Source organism: Brienomyrus brachyistius, chromosome 11, assembly GCF_023856365.1.
Source record: "Brienomyrus brachyistius isolate T26 chromosome 11, BBRACH_0.4, whole genome shotgun sequence".
NCBI classification, from domain to species: Eukaryota; Metazoa; Chordata; class Actinopteri; order Osteoglossiformes; family Mormyridae; genus Brienomyrus; species Brienomyrus brachyistius.
In genome coordinates this window covers 15,257,151-15,275,045 of record NC_064543.1, presented here as the reverse complement: position 1 = coordinate 15,275,045, position 17,895 = coordinate 15,257,151, and the positions used below count along the sequence as shown (strand labels likewise).

General features: G+C 40.3%; 1 protein-coding gene across 1 annotated transcript in view; it reads right to left on the bottom strand.

Moving 5' to 3' along the window:
* LOC125704029 (polypeptide N-acetylgalactosaminyltransferase 18-like) overlaps positions 1–5,134 on the bottom strand; it is an 88,603-nt gene extending 83,469 nt beyond the window's left edge. Inside the window, exon 1 of the mRNA XM_048969309.1 lies at positions 4,574–5,134. Within this exon, the coding sequence (XP_048825266.1) occupies positions 4,574–4,811 (238 nt within the window). The 5' untranslated portion in view covers positions 4,812–5,134. The remainder of the gene's footprint in view (positions 1–4,573) is intronic.
* Between the last annotated feature and the right edge of the window lie 12,761 nt (positions 5,135–17,895).

Below are 17,895 nucleotides of genomic sequence, written 5' to 3'. Positions count from 1 at the left end.
CAGAGAGTGCACAGGATTTCAGAGCCTTCAAGACTTCAATATAGTCATTTGCACTTCAAGTCAAAGTTCAGGCTTGAATCCACCGCTTTGTTTACCGTGCTGCCCGTGGAATTACAGTATCTGCCAAAGTATTATTTTAACGTTTAAATGTTCAAGAAAGTTTGCACCATGGTACAGTAATAGGTATTAAAGGTAGCGATATTTAACATTTTTACAAGTTACTTCCCTGTGCTTGTGAATTTTCAGCTGTTTCGTTGAAATATACCAAAATATTAATGGATATAACTTTTAAGGTTGCCTTGAGCAGTGACTAGAACACAATCTCCCGTTAATCACAAAGCCCTGACCAAAGAGATTTCTTTACTACCGGTATGAATAAATGAAAACGGCAGTTGTCTATTTTATGCACTTTCTGGTAGAAATCTTGTCAGAGCAGTACTGCACAGAGGCGGATCCTGGCAAGGGCAACATGGGCAACATGGGCAACATGGGCAACCACCCAGGGGGGCGTCATCATACTGTCGGCAGGTCGACAACTTTTACCAGCAGCCGGGGGCACTGATGGCGAAGCTGGCTTAAGGCGCCAAAAGGGCTTCAACCACTCCTGATTCTGCATTGCAGAAGCATTTCCGCTGAAGGCAAACTGCCGGCTCTCTGATGTCATGCCACCCGCTGGCACTTTAAGGATTTCAGAAAACACCTAGAAAGGCTGCCCTTCTGCCTCTCTGAATGATCAAGGGCGTGTGTGAGATACTCCGATTGCCCTGGTAGTTTCTCTCTCCCATCGAGTCCTAATGCTCATCGCAACTCAGAGGGCCTTTCAATTGATTCCGCAGCATGATTTAATTAAGACCTCCCAATAAATCTTTGCGAATTAACATTTTCATCTTCCACTGACTTAGTGCTGGTTAGCTCACCCCCCCCCCCCCCCCCCCCTCTGTCCATCTGTCCCTGTGAAGGGTCTCGCCCCATTCAATCAGGCCAACAATATGTGGAGGGGTAATCAACCAGAGAGCCACCCCCCACATAAAAATAAGCCTGAACATTTCTTACATGAGGGGGTTCAGTTTCAATGAATGGAAAAGCATGGCAGCCTGTAGAAAGGATAAAAGGAAAAAGCCCTTGTAGCGTAGGGCAGAAAAATTAACATAGAATGTGGGTGTGTTAAGAATATCGAGGGGGGGGTGGAGGCGTAAAATTACAAGAACGCCTGAGAGACGAAGCACATAATACAATATGCGGTACAACTGATAATCCAATTATTATAATAGGAGACAAAATGCTGAAGCCACTTTTTAGTGCTGACATAATACAAGAATGCCTAGAATACTTTAAAATGCAGAAACTGCACAAAAGGCAACAGCAAACCATATACAGTGCAATTCATCAAAAAGATACATTCAACGCAGACTTAATATGGATTTTTTTCCTGATGTTTGCCGTCAGTTGCTGAATTTAATGTTATAACCGATATCACAACCACGCACGACCGTATTGTTTTGGCAAACGTGTGTCGACAACCAAAAATACTCCTACCACCGTTTTTCCTGAGGGATCTAAGGTTGTTTTCATGTTGCTGCCTAAAATCTTTATTAAATTTTCAAGATCCACGAAACATCACAGGAAAATGTTGAAAGCAGGAATATGAATTGCCAGCCTGATTATGTGCCCTCAGTTTTTTTCCCTTGCTTTCACTATTCTTTTTCATGTCATACGGAACCGAGAAAAGCACAAACCAGTTTTTAATGGATCCAGCACAAGAAACGCGTGACAATCTTATTTTTGAAAGTGGGAAAACAGAAGTTATCATTATTAGTACAGAAAAACAACCCTCCCCCAAAAAAAATAAAATAATAATCACATAAGGAGACTCTGGACTCCAAAGCAGCATAATTATTATAAAACTATGCGAATCTTTTGGGCCTAAATACACCAGTGCGGTTGAATACGAACAAGTTTATATTTTTAGAATGTACTGATGAATTGGATGTAACGCTAAGAACTGCTGCATTAAACATGATACTATTACTGTAGTACCGCATTTAATATTATGCTGAAGCAATCCAATTCAACAAGAACTTTTGTCATTTAAATTCAGAGCACTCCCTGTCTCTGTGGTCGGAACTACCATAAATTAACTATTGACTGTTGTTTCTGACAGCCCACTTCACCAAAACTCAGTACTTGTTAGGTCAATAAAGTTGCTTTATGGTACTCAACTGCTCTACCAATTAGAAATAAATAAATAAATAAATCAAGCAATTTCAGTGGGGATGGGGGGGGGGGGGGGGGGGCATTTCTTCACCACTAGGGGGCCCCTGGGCAGATTTGGCAAATGACACACAAAGGATTCAGGTCTCCGCATGACTCTGACCAGACGCAGTACGGTGGTATAACAGATCGATGAGCACGGACACAAGACAAAAGATCCATATGGAAAAATGGGGAAGGGACGGATATTACGGGAGGGAACAGCTAGCTAAGGTGACCTACAAATTTATTTAAACAGGGAAATACCAAGTAGTCTATTGTCTGAACAACACATATTCATTACTATAGCTTGGTGGGAACTGTTAAGGTGGAGTGCATCTCTAATTCATATATGGATATAAAAATAGCCAAGAGTATGGTAATAACTGACAGCTAATTAATGTGTATAGCTGCTGAGGTAAACAGACGTTGTTCAGTTATTCTTTTTCAATCAATGCCAATAACTAAACACTGCATTATTGACTAGCATCAGAAAACGTCAGGAAATACATCACTTGATTAACAATACCTTCTGAACAGTATTTATTGCCCTGTTGTGTGAGGAATGCTGTTTGATTTATATTCCGAGTAACGGCAGGCGTGCTATGCTCACCGTACAGTTTTATTATCACAAGAAATATTCATGTCAAAACCCATGACAACACAGAATCTATTTAAATATCCAAGGAAAAGGACTACAGACAGGAAAAATAAACTGAACAGTAAACCCTTTCATAAATGCAGTATTTTCGGGCTTGAAGAGGTGGAGTGGAATGAGGTAAAGTCTGTGAACTTATTACTCTGTAGCAACTGCCCCATATTTTATAGGGGGAAATAGTGAGAGAGGATCCAGAAACTCTTTGAGGAATTTTGCAGTGCGGGCTCCCCTGAAGACCCAGGTTGGTGTTAAAGGCTCTCCTAGGATGTGAAAGGACACTTTGTGATTCTATCACACAGTCTGGATCAATGCCAGTAGCTGTACTAACGTTCACTTCAGACATGCGACACTAGGCTGTACGTGCCCAATACTCTCATCACGCTCTGAGCAGCTAAACAGCTACGATTCCTATGAATGAGACATATTTCAATTAACTTTACTGATCAAAAGTAGGCGTTTTGGAGTATGTTCTTAAGAGATAAAAGGCACCAAGAGTGAGATTTCTATGCCTGTTCATCATGCTTCTAGAGTCATAATTCTACATGACATTTGCCCCTGGTGAGGTTTTATGGCCAAGAAACCGAAACCAACAAAACGGACGGCAGAAATGTTCGGGTCGGGTGGTTCCCAAAGGGATTTAAAGAAGTCTACCAGAACTATACTATACTGGATACCAGAAGGAATATTTGCTCACCATATTCACCAGCTGCTAAATTACACAGTATAGCTTCATCACATCATTGCGTTTCTGTACAGTCTGTCCTTGAGATTGGTGTCTACTACATACAAGAGTGGTCTACAGTAAATCAGTTTTCTCCATTCAAATTAACGGCAGGGACAAAATAGTCAGACACGCAATAACTATAATTAGATACAATGGGGACAAACTGACTACAATTTAAAAAAATGCAGCGGAAATGTTTTTACTGAGAGGGAAATATAACACTGTTGGTCTTTCTTAGTGGAAAAACAAACCTAAGGGCTTGAACGTACACAAATTAAGCAACGTTGGATCTAATAATAATAATAATAATAACAATAATAATAATAAAGTAGTTACATAAAACTCGGCATAACTCTTCATAATCCATTTAAAAACAGAACTTTGCTCCATTCCATTTCATGCCTAAACTAACACGGGTAATTAGGCAAAGAGAGCAGGCATTACAAATAAGCCAAAGAGAAAGACATTCTGTCATTTCTGCACAAGTGGCTACAGAGCCAAGGCAGCCGAAGCGCGGGTTCAGAGCAGTAGTAAAGTTATTTTCAGTCAAGTGAAGATCAGCACACATGCCACATATAATACCAAGCGTGGAAATGTTTGCGCACACTAATTATCTTAGGGTCCCATTTTGTACCCTGTAAAACATGCTTGCAATTTTGCCCAAGATAACACCGTTTAGTACCGTTCACTCATGCCTCACCCACCTGTGTCAATATAATACTAACTGGCGGCGCAACTGAAGTGCACATTGAATGGCCGGTTTTTTTTTGTGCAACTGTGAGTTGTGAAATGTTTCAATTTCTTTTACAAAAGCACAGACAGTTATTATAAGAAAGGGTACAATATACGGTATACCAGACTGAAACCCTTAAACGCCTTAGTCAAACAATCAGTTTTTTAAGAGACAGTGTAAAAGAGAATTACAGAAAAGCGAAACGCACCTTTAATATGCTGATTGACCACGTTTTCCAGTCGGTCAAGCCTCTCAATAATCCTCAAAGTTTCGCCTTTGTTGTCCTCTTCCAACTTTTTCTCCGGAGCAGCTTCTGGGAATTTTATGTAGACATTGGCGATGTAATTAGTGACCCATCCGACGTACAGCAAGCAGACAATGTTGGTCATGCCGCTTAGGATCACGCATGTAGACACCAAAGTTTTGGTTCTCCTGGTGCAAGCCATTCCGACATGCCTCCATACAAAGCTAGCAGCCCCAAACACCAGAAGACAAGTGCGACACCTCTTTTATATAAATAAATATGTAAAGCCCGGTGCTACGCTATCATTACTTTACAGCCCGATTAATTGCATAGTGCAATCCGCCCCGGATAACTGCTCTGGTCAAAATTCGCTACTGCTTACTGCTGATCTTCGCACTGACATATTCCGCGTATGTCAGCCACAGATAAAACTGAAAATTGCTAAACGTGAAGCACAACTCAATCCCCGAATAGCCAGCGTAACTTTACGGCTCTCAGCCCGGCCGCCTCCGCTTCCCATTGCAAAGCAGCACAAGCCCGGAGGAAGGAGCTGGCTAGAGCTACGCAATTTACCGTAATTTACCGTGGGCCACCCGTCCAGGAGCTGCCAGCCAATGAAACGCGCTTATGAATATCCATATTTCATATTCAATTACTCCGTGATCCAATAACAATACCTGAGGCGTATTCCACAAAAAAACACCTTAGTTCGGTTCTTCCTAAGAAAATATTTCATGATGTCCCGAGGGCGAAGTGATTTATCGGCATTTGTCGAAATGTTCAAGCGGGTGTTTGCAGAAAGGTGTTTATATAGTAATAGTGGGCATCGATGTTTAAGTAAGAGTGTGTTTTTGTGGGGAGAGGTTTTATTACTAAAAGACGGTGATTTGTTCAAATCGGCTAATCGTTTATAGTTAGACGAGCGGAAAAGCATAAGGCAGCGCCGGAGGGAACGAATACGCTGCGGCATGTTATTCCGAGCAGAAAAGTGAAATTAGTTTAATTAAGGTAGAGAGAGGCCCATTGTTAATTAGCGTAAAATAAATATAATTGTTATAATTTAAACGCGGTAAAAGATGCGAATATTTATAAATATAAATTTTACAATTTTTCCTGAACTCCGTAGTCTTATTTAGACTTTTATTTACTATTTTTAAAATTGGTTTTACCTTAATTTTTCGTACAACTCGGGGTTGAGTACGCACTTTGGGCAACCTATTTAGGGAAAGGCGCTATATAAATGTTTAATGGGGAGTGAATTGAAATGATATACTCAAAGTTTACAAAATTTTATGTTGTACGGGAAGGTTGCCTTTTCACGTTTAATAAGACCATCTGGTTATTGCACATTAGAACCTCTAGTTTTACATCCTCGTGACTTTGATCCGAAGGGGGCATGAAAGTACGCTATAAAATATTAAAAGAGTAATTAGATTACAGCAACTAATGAAAAGGAAACAATCGTTTCTGACACGTTTTGAAAACAGCCTAGCGTTTGCATAATCATTGTTTCTAAACAAAGTCACTTACATAAACCTGAAGAAAAGCCCCCATCCACTAGATTTAAGGTGCAATTGGCCAAATTTAAGCGTATAACTATTGTGTAGAACTACGAATTTCCACAAAAACTAGCAAATCAAACTTTCTTAACTGCCACATCACATAAAACTGGATGGATAAATAAAACGAAAGGTGCTTTATGTATAATGTAAAAATCTAGACATTTTCCTTTCAATTAAGTTCTTTAAGATTTAAGTTGAGGCACTTAGTTATTGTAGTAATACGTAGTTATGGACAGTGACTGTGTATTTGAAGTATTATTTAACTGTAAAAAAATACACCTTTCCAGTGAAACATGGGTCCATGGTGTGGCCCAGCAGATTAGGATGGTGGTGATCGGAAGGTTGCTGGTTCAAATCCCAGCATCACTTGAGTCATTTTACTATTTGGCCCCCAAGCACGGCCCTTAATCCCAAAATGCTCCAGGGACTGCCTGGGGCTGCGTTCTTAAACATATACGTCGCTTTGGATAAAACCTTTCTTGGAAAAGGCTCCACATTTCTAAGTGTTAGTAAAGGGGCTCGACCATGATCTCACGATTATATTCAAACTTTTTTTTATTGGAACAGGTTGCATGTGCTACATAGCAGAGGGGATAGTGTCTGGATTCAGGCTGTAGTGTAGGATCCTGGTCCTGCCAGAGGGAATTCTGAGCCAACTATCCCTGCTGATGCAGCTCACTGATCCCCTCGCTCCTCACAGACCTTGACCAGGAGGTGTTTGTCATCTGGAGAAGAGAGAACAAAATCAATACTCAATAAAGTTTCACTCACCGGGACACAGGTCATATCTGGACCGTTTGTTTTTCATCAGGGAATACAGATGGTGATGAAGCTCGGTTCTGCTAACTTTCATTTTTTTTAAGTTGTTATAATATCGTATGAATAATTGATGCAGACAGTGGACGGGCAGCTCTCCCTGCCTCTCAGCTGTTTCGGATCCCGTTCTGATTATATTCATCAGTTTGTACAATTGCTCTCGCAGAAACAGAGGTGAAACTTATTGCACGAGGAGCAAAATTAACGTTTGCTTCTCAGATGCAGTCCTGGTGCAAGCTGGAGAAATATATCGCGTTTCTACTACTCCAGATCTCGGGGGATAAGATAGCATCGCGACAGTATTTTTTTTTTTTCTCACAGCATGTAGTTAACAGCACTGGGACTGTTACCATAGGCTACTATCATGGATGCCCTGTAGGTGCCCAGTGGGAGACGGATGGCTGTCGGTCTGGAGGTGCCCTTGATCCATCTCCTCTCACTCTGTGACGACTGATCAATGACGCCCCACTGTAAAATATTCATGGGTCTTTAATATTGCAGGTGGGAAAATTTGAACCACAGGGCAATGGGCTCATAATAGGGAGTAAAGTACTTCATCAGATCACCGAAGGAGAGTATAAAAGGTTGTTACTAATTATAAAGGGTAGCATCTCATTGATTTGTGGATCTCCACAGCAAATGTGAAATGATTATTCAATACAGAGACTGATCATTGTCTGATCATATCGCAAAAAATAATTTTAGTGGACTGAAAAATATTCATATCAGTGCATGTTTATGCTATTTTGGGTCCTCCATCTGTTACTGTAAGTAAACAGTCTATATCTGCTCCAGGGGGAAAAAAACTGAGAAAATTCAAGATTTGGTCTTTTGCTGGCTTACTTTTGCCATTTACTAAGCGATTGTCACTAGAAGAATCTGTCTGAAGTGTCCAGGAACCCTGGGAAGAGTGATATAAGGAAAAGTTTATTATAGAAAAACATGCCACATGTATTATTAACAATTACAAACACCAGTTTCCCTTCAGCTGCATGTGTGGCCAAGGCTATTTCAGAACACAAACTTCTGGAGCATCAGTACAACCGACTAAACCAGTGTTTCTCAACCCCCAGACAATCCACGGTTTGCTCCCTCCCAGCTCAGGGAGGAAAAATGTGGATTGTCTGTTAGGGAGCTGAGAGGGAGCAAAAATGTGGCCCATCTGGGGGTCCCTGACCACCCTGATGAAATCTTTGAAAGGAGAGTATCTAAGCTGAAGACGTTTTTGGTAACAATTCTCTTGACAGGGCACAAATACTTAATAACTCAGTTATTACTGAAGTACAAATCATGAACAAATATTGTTGCTACTTGAGATAAGATGCATCATGATTCATTAATGGTGAACAAACTTGAGATCAGTGTTTCACGTGTTTTTCATTACTTGTACCTTCAGTAGTTCCTTAGTTATTCCTCCATTAGCTCCTTCAATAGTGCCTTAGCAGTTCCTTCAGTAGATCACAAAGTAGTTCACAGTATTAAGAGATACAGTAATCGCTTGGGATGAGAGATGCATCTTGATCCATTAATGATGAATTAACATGAGATTGGTATGTAACTAAGGCTTAATTTGTCGTTAATTAATGCATAAGTAGTAGCATTATACTATATTGTTTGTACCCCATGAAGTACATTATTTTGTTCGTTTTGTTCACATTTTGTGGTTATACTGTAGATAGCTACAAATCACTTCTGGAACTGGAATTTTCCAACATGCATGAATAAATAGAAAAAATGATTTCATTTTTTATTCGTTTGGCAAATGACCATTTTCCAATTGATATAAAAAAAACTATAGTACTGAGGGGTAAAAAATACTGAGGAGTTTTTCATGTCTAACATTGTATAAGGCTGAATCTTTATATCAGGGGAGTATCACTATCAACTATTATAATAATACACGAGTTGTTTGAAAAAGGGGATTTTAATCTTTATTTTTCCGCATGTTTTTCATGCTACCATTACAATATACAATTGTAGTATTTTTACATGAAGCACTTTTAGTATGTAAAAATTGTTCCACTGAGAGATAACTGTGAAATTATGAAGTTACACTACACTGAAAGAATCTAAATTAATATTCTGTCAGGAATAGCTAAATGTCCTCTATATTGTCTGAATCTTAGATTCAGAACAAAATATTTTCACACATACTGTAGCAGTGACTGCTGTCCTCAGCTTCTTGGCTGTTTATGTTTAGTACCCCCAAAAACAAGTTTCTTCCTTCCTACGCCAAAGCACAATTTATCATGCAGACACTCCCTGGGCAAACAGAACGTAGCACGGCACTGGTATATTGTGGCAGTGCCTCTCGACACTGAGGGAAATGCTTACTGGTAAGGTTGCGCGCTTACTCAAAAGAGGAGCCAATGGGTACAGAGCATGCCAGATACAGCCACACTAATGAGCATGAAAAGGATGAAAAAAGGGCATTTTGGAGTAGGCAACCTTGGTTTGGTGAGCAGGTGGTTGACTTTAAAATTGACCACTTAGATCATTCATTCTCTACTGCTTATGCAATGCAGGGTGGCAGTAAACCTGGCGCTTATTCCAGGAAACAAGGCATTCTGACATTGAACACATGCACTTGAAGACTAAAGGGGAATTCCAAACAGCTAGCTCACCTAAACCATCGATATGATCAGAGGAAGCCGGAGTACCCAGAGAAAACACGCAAAACCATAGGGATCACGCAGACCTTTCCTTACACACAGAAACACGCACACAGCCAGGGCAGAAGGCGGATGCAGAAATTTGGAGCTGAGAAGCTAAATTGTTAGCCAAAAAAAAACTACGTGCCAGCTGCTCCTTACCATGAGTTTCAGGTGCTCGATTCTGCTGTTTAAACTGAAAATATAGAGGATGAAACAGACACTTAAAAAGGGAATTTAAACCATCCAGTTACGTCAGACTTGGATAATATAATTTGGGTTTCCTGAAAGTGAAAACATTTGTTTGTGAAGTCACTGTAAAAACACCTCAAAGAGGTGTATTGTTTAATTACGTGCATCTGGGATGTTCTGCGCAAGCGGATTCATGCAAATTGCCTACGCCATGCGCAGCAATGCACAGATTGAATATGACAGTTCAATATGTGAAATTCCCAAGGTGGCAAGAGGTGCCAGTCATTAAAAGGATGTGTGTCTGCATTAAAGTTATCACAGTTCCTATTAGAAAGCTGCATGCATCCCAAAAGGAGGTGATATAATGTAGCTATAAAGCATCTTTCCAAACATAAATTCAAAGCTCAAGACTGTGGCAGAAATTATGTGATTGTTTAGTACTACAGATCCGTGGTGAAGTATGTAATTAATATTGAGTTGTGAAATTATGTCACAAGTTATTGTAGTTGTTGGACTTGTTATACTATTACTCAGGAGTGCTGCTAGAGATTTTGGGCCCCTGGAAAACATATTATATCAGGCCCCTAACCCAGACCAATCCAATTAAGGTGCTTTTCCACTAGTGTACCAGAACCAAGCCATACTTGACCCATATCCAATAGAGATGGTAGTTAGAGTGTGGTTCTAGCTCACTTCGGTTTTCCACTGCAGAAGGGTCGGCTCAGTAAAGGTCTTGCTGGTTTTGGAGAGTGACAGTGACGTAAAACGGATGAGATGCTTATTTACTGTGTACACAGTGTACATCATGGTTTACTATGTGGGAAATTCTGCTAGCACTTCTATGAGAATCGCCATCTTATGTTAGCATCAGATGGTAGCAGAATTAGCATTTGTGTGCGTATATTCGCATTACGAATCCATTCCGCTGTTCCGTAGTACTTTTCAAGTTCCGAGTTATCGGGAATACATCAATACATATACTAATAATGAATAATATATAGTATGTGCCCTTTTTGCTTTCAGAAAATCTATGCATTTTAAAGCAAAACGCCGGTATCTCTGTGCATTTCAAGCAATCAGATGGTGGCGATAGAACCAGCTTGTTTTGGTCAGGCTTTCGACCTGCTAGTGCGCAGGGCCATGATAGTGCGGGTACCGCGCGGGTACCGCTCACATAATTTACAGTGGAAATCCATCCATTCATGGTACGACAAGACTCAGTTCTTGGTGGCAGTGGAAAAGCGGCATTACGTTCCAGTCTTTTTCAGGGCCCCTGTCACTCAGGATAGTGATGATCAAAGAGGTTAATCTTTAAAGTTAAGATTAATTGAACTTTAAAAGTTTGAGTGCATTTGTGGTCAGTGTCATTGGGGGCGGACTAGCTACGGAAACATGTTTCCCCTCAAGTGTTACATGTGCTGCTTTACACTCTGTGACCTCCATCATAACATCTAGTGTTAAAACTCGCCAAAGGCAGGTAGTACTGACTTGTAGAGCTTAGTTTTTTTGTTGAGGGAATCACCACTGGCAGTTTTATGTTACTTCTTTTGTTTCCTTTTGTAAACGGATATGGCCTCTTCTGCAGAGTCACAGATATGGTACCTTTAGTCAAAGTCCAGCGTAATGACTTTCTTGGAGAAAGGCTACAGCTCACAGCCTGGGGAGGGTTTGGCAGATCACTTTAATAAAACATTCAAATCTCAAAATGTTGAGTGCAATATCTGCATGGCCCACACTCATAAATCTACTGCCTGAAATTCGTCAGTGTTGTTATGACTTAAATGTCCATCGAATTATTAAATGACACGTTGATGCTAAGAACCAAGACAGAAACTTTATATCCGAATTGATTCTGTAGATTTCCACTAATATGGAATATTGCTTCGGTCATGATCAGTGGTACCTTAATCTTGTTTAGATGAAAATTTCTTGTCCAGAAAGTAAAATTCCAGACCAGGAGTTTGTTTTTGTGAAGAGTCACAGTCACAGAGTACTCAGCTGGTAGAAACAAAATCTTGACCTGGATGTTTATTTTCCAGGAGCTCTGGTCCTGATTACCTCCTAAGAGCTTTATAAGGTTGCCCTGTTGCCTCAGACTTCCAGAGTTGGGGGTTGGAATCGCTGCTCCGTGTGTGAAGTCCGCACGTTCTCCCTGCGTTGTCTGGGTTTCTAAATAAATTTCTAAAAATATGTAGTTAGGATATTGGGCATTTCTGAATTGCTCGTGCTGTGTGAGCTTGTGAAGCCTGTGATTGACTGGAATCCCAGCCTTTTGCTCCGTGGCAGCTGGGACGCACCCCAGGCCATGTACTATGATCCTGTCCAGGATAACTTTTCGAAAGATGGATGTATAGAACAGTCTTTATACCCTGGAAAAATGATTAGGGAATACCACAGTTTCAGATAGATGGCTACACTGTCAACACTTATGTGTTAGTCATGCTTTCATTTTTTTTCTTTGATCTCTTTTAATTTTACCTCCAATACGAGATCTATTTTCTACATTTAAGAAATAGTCGAGACACAGAAAACTTAATAAGAAAAATGGTTCCGCAAACGGCTGTGATCAGAAGGGGAAAATATGATCACATTTTACCAGCTTCGCATTTCCCTGCTGACTTCCCATTAAGGACAGACCCCTTTTCTTCTTACTTAAAGGCATTTAAAATGATTGCTTCTACTAATCTAACTGGACTGATTAATGTGGACAAGCTGGGATACACCTTCTGATCTATGATGCAGATCTTGTAAAATTTAAGAGAACTGCTGGTGGTAAATCTCCTTAGCAACAGCGTTTAAATATAGACAGTGGGTCTGGTATTTTACTCTGCCCTGGCTGATTTCATTTTAGCTTAATCAGGTTAAAACAGCTAATTTTATTGCATGCAATGCAACCTCCCTGTCTTTATTTCAACATCTCTCTCATGCTGAAACGCTGTGTCCTTAGGCTATAAAAGCATCACCTGCATAACAGCCGCAAAATCCCAACAGTGAGTATGATCCACATCATCGATGTGCAGCCACCTCAGAGTGAATATCCCTGGATGACCCAATAGGAAGCCTATCATATCGCTGTAAAGTTTTGCTGGTTTCCTGGTTACCAGGCCCAGAAGGGCTACATCTCCATGGGGGGTTTGTTTCTTATACTTTCTTGTTACCCTTTTCTTGTTGCTGGTTTCAAAGGGAGTCACTTCTCTTGATTTCTGCCTTTCTATATCAAAATAGCCTTTTGAAGACTGAGGAAATCTTAATCATTGTTTCAAGTTTATTCTAATAGTGATTTTGGCACAAGGGGTACAGCATGCGAGGCAAATTGCCCAGTAATTCAGGAAACATGTGCCTTATAATCAGTTAATTGGTTCTTTGTGCTGTACTTTGAATCTGGAAAAAGTACAGGCACTGCACTCGGTTCGTTCATACCAAATGAACGATGCACTTGTTCGACACGTACTGTTCATTTATATATTAATGCAGAGACTATTGTCAATGATCTGAACCTGTCCTGTACTTTAGTGTCACCCCAGAAGTCCAAAGTGCACCCAGTCCACTTTTCTGTTGGATTCCATTCTGGTGTGATTCACAAAGTTCCAGAACTCAGGCTTCCATAAATATGAAACCATTCATGCATTCAGGAAGAATGACATTCAGTTTATTCATTGGCCGTTAGGCACTGGCAAGCAAACGCTCGTGGGTCCTGTCTGGGCTCTTCTCAGAGCCTGGTGAGCACTCATCTGTGCTGACCCCGTTTCTGTGGCCTGAGCTGAGTGGCAGCTAAATCTACTTAAAATGGATTGCGGTACCGATGAAACTAGGATAAGGTGGCAGGGCAATTGACCCTCAACATGAAACAAGTCAGGAAAATGATTCACAATTTGGTTGTTTCCAGCTACATAACTGTACAGCTAAATTTTGAATATTGACAGCATTTACATATGTGGTATGTGCAGTTCCAACGTAATAATAATAATATATTTTTTTTTAATAAATGAATTAAAAAATAAGAATAACTCACAAAATGAAATGAACTGAATAGACGCAAAGCATAAAGCCAGAATTTTAAGAACCAAACCAGGAGAAGGAGACCAATTGGCACAGTGTAATTCAACAAATCACCAATATCGATCAAGACACACGGGCGTAAGATATAAAGCGATGCATTTTCTCCTGTTTTGCTACAATGCAAAATTTGTTAAATAGTTCAAAATACCTGCAGGTGGCTCCGTGAGTCGCATTACATAATTGCATGCAGAGAATTGCAATCGCAGAAGGGTCACCACAGCTCTCCGACTTCTGAGAAAAGTTATTCTGAAATTCTTACTTGATTTTTATAACTGCATTAACTGTGCAATAAAAATGATTCTATTTGCTTAAATTCTTATTTAAAAAAAAAATCTATCAAATCTAGTATATTGTCCTGTACGTGTAATATGGCCTAATCACCAGGCCTGAAATGTCTGGCATGCGCATCGCAATGTTGACAGATTGACAGAATTCTGCTGCACTTATGTCTAAATCCTGGGGTCACTCTGAAAGTCGGCTTCACTCTCCAAGAAACACCTGTTAAATTGGCTAGAATATTTTCCAGGTCAGAGTCTGCCGTAGGAAGTTTTGCAAACTCCCTTGAAATAGCCCCCTTCGCGACAGAATTTCGCAGTCCATTTACTCGCTTCTCCTCAAAATGAATGGTGTCAGAGCCCCGAGGAAAAAATAATTAGGCAGTTAATGGATAAATGGTCACCCAGAGCTGGAGCTGAAAGTCCTTTAAAGCAAATGGGTCACTGTGCCACTTTCAGTCGCTATCCAGAAGACTTTGTGTCAAAATAATGCGCCACGCTGATAGAACAGTCAATAGAGGGCTAGAATACTCATCATTCAAAAGGCAATATAATTATATAGGCTGCCTTTAGTCCAGTTCATGAAAGCTGCGTAGCTGCTCCCGGTATAGTTCGCTTGGCCTCAGAGGGCAAGGAAGAAGCCAATAAACCATAAATAAAAATCAGGGGCATTTTTATTTTGATGAGAGTGAAACCACACTGTCTCTCCACAAGCCACTAGTGGCCACTGTATGGTTTTATGGGCTTGGGAATAATGTACCGCATGTGCCATGCTGTCACTGTCCCAGTCACCAGCTCTCAACCAGAACACATTAGAAAAGTGGCACATCAACACAACATTAAAAGAAAAGATGCAGTTTTTTTTTTCATAAGTCAGTCAATTCTATTGACATTCCTGAAAATAACAGACTCATGCTTCATATGGGATCAGCAAAATTTAAACCTCAAGATGAGCCGGAATGTTCATTCTCAGAGACCTTTGTCTAACTTACCTTGTATTGTTCTAACCCGCCTTGTATTGGTGAGGTATGAAGATGGATAACGCGGCTTCAGAGAATACCAGCAGATCTTTGATTATAACATGTTTCTTTTGAATGCCCTCTATGGATTTTATTATCATTCCATCAGATAATTTTGAAGGTAGACTTACCATGGTCTTAAGGGAAATGTGTATATTTGTCTTCTAGTGGACTAAAACCCAGCCCAACTTTTTTCTTAATAGTTTTATTACGGTCTTATCAGCATGAAGAATACTTCCACAGACTTCCTGAGGTCCTCCTGAGATCTTGTTAAATCATGGTAGAGTGCAGCACACCAGCACGGGTAAGATTGAAAAGTGAAGATCATACTCAAATGAATTTTCCAGTAACCAGTAAGGAGTATATTATGCAGAGAGGTTTCTATAATATGCTCCATAAAACTTCCTGTAAAAACCAGTGTGATGCACTGCAGTTAGATATAATTGATTCAGGAGTGTTCACTGAAAATCTGGAACGCTGAGTAACATCAGTAATCCAATCCAATCCAGCTTTATTTGTAAAGCACTTTCAACAAACTTATGGACCAAACTGCTGCACTAAAACATACATTTCACACCCAGAACAGGAATAACAATACTCATCCTTCACAAAACATACTAAAATAACACGTAAATGTGCTATTTGATCAAACTGTGGCATTTGACGCAGGCCAGTATCATAGGCAATATAAATATTGGTAAAATATGATTAAGACTCAGCTTAAGACTAAGGTTACATGTTAACTTTTGTAAGCCGTAAGCAGCTATTGTAGCACAAGCAGCAAATCCATTCAGGCAAACATCTCTGAAGGTCTCCAATATCACACGTTAAAGGAATTTAGTATTTATTAAATCTCTTAAAAGTCACTCGATAAATTTCCCAGTTCTGTATACACCAAATGATATTAACCTCTTTGCTTACATCAACAGACCTTATGATTTGCTTTTTTGTGTTTGTATTCATACATAGTTATCATTTTATGTTCAATTACATACATCAGATGATATAAGTTGTGTCCAGCGATAGACTGACATCCCATCCAGGATGTTATCTGCCTGGGGCACTGTGCATCCTGGGATAAGTTTCAGACTGACCACGATACCGGATAAACAGTCGTAGAAGATGGATGAGTGGATGTTATAATATATACAAAAGTTGTAGATTATATTTAAGCAAGCACTGTCTTGTATAACACACATAGGTTGAGAATAGGGGCCTTGTTATTAAGGTCATTAGAGTCTCAGGTCATCAGCAGTGGAAGTGATGAATACAACTATTGAGACGAAGTGGGCAGACAGGCATATGTTGCAAGCCGGAGATCGGCATTCAGCACCTCGCTGCCTGGATAGCACCTGTGATACCCCTGACACGGCCACGGAGGAACACCAACAGGACGAGTCGGTCTCCGCTAATGACCAGCGCAAGGAGAGATCACCTCCCTCGGCAGAGCTTAAGCCCGCGTCGTGAGTAGGACGGGGCACAGTGAACTGTGAGCAACTCACTTGTGTTTTCTGCTTCTTGTTAATAGCCAGCCTGGGGGTGTCCATCCAGAGGGGACTGTCACCTTTGGTCAGTCCAATGGGTTACATGGAACACATGTCTGACCACTCTGGAGGAAGAACCAGCCCCAGCTCAACCAACAATAAGTCCCACTTTGCCCTCGACCTACGCCCTATTTCCCCAGTTATCCCTAAATAAACACCACCCTCAGAGGTTAATCCTGTAGCTTCACCTCCCATGTCTCATCAGCCGCCACATTGTAAAGACGTACAGAAAATGCATAAATCATAAACGATAACTGTGTAGCTCGTTTAACTTACAGGTACAGTCTCTGGGTTCTCAATGGGGCCAGAATTGTTTCCTGTTACATTTTTTGGTGTCACCATCCTCACTGTCTATGGTTGCCTGTCATCTGAAAGCATAAGTCAGATGACCGGAGCTGTATGATATATGACTACAAGCTACTGCTTATGCTATAAGACAGGGCCATCTTCTCTGTTTCGCTCCACTTCTTCACACTTTATCACTTCATGCTACTTAAAAAGTGTACATGCTGTATAATGACAGATGCAGTCCTGTGCCATAGTTATGAAAATCAGTTTCCTGGATTAACGTATTTCTGTTTAAAAATTATCGTCAAATTCCAATAGCTTTTTGTCTCAACTGCTGCTATCTGCTTAAATGAAAGTTCAGAAATAATGAAATTAAGTTAAATACACAACAATCTACATTTCCCTGTTGAAATATAAAGGGTGGTATGTGATGTGTTTGTTATTAATAATGCTATCCAGATTGAAGTATCTCTGTCCCCTGTCTACTGAATGCACCACTCTGTCACTAAAATCAGTTTCTATGAATCTACTCCGGACATGTAGCTGTAAACCTCTCAGGAAAATGCACCTTTTGTAATTAAGACGCAGGTTTAAATCTAGCAGGTGTCAGGTGGAACATAAATTACTCCCATATGGAGGGCAATAGTGACCTCTCACCCAAAAATGACAGAAACCATATGCACAGAAAAATGCAACGTGCTGTTGTTGCTCTTTGGTCTGAGCGAATCGCTCATTGTGTTTTATTTCATTTCACCATAGTGATCATGGATGATGTTCGGAATGACAACATTAAATGAACAAAATGCAATGAGAAAAAAATAAATAAATCACATCCATATCATAGGTATTCCTGTCGCTCTCAAGTCAACCTGCATATTCC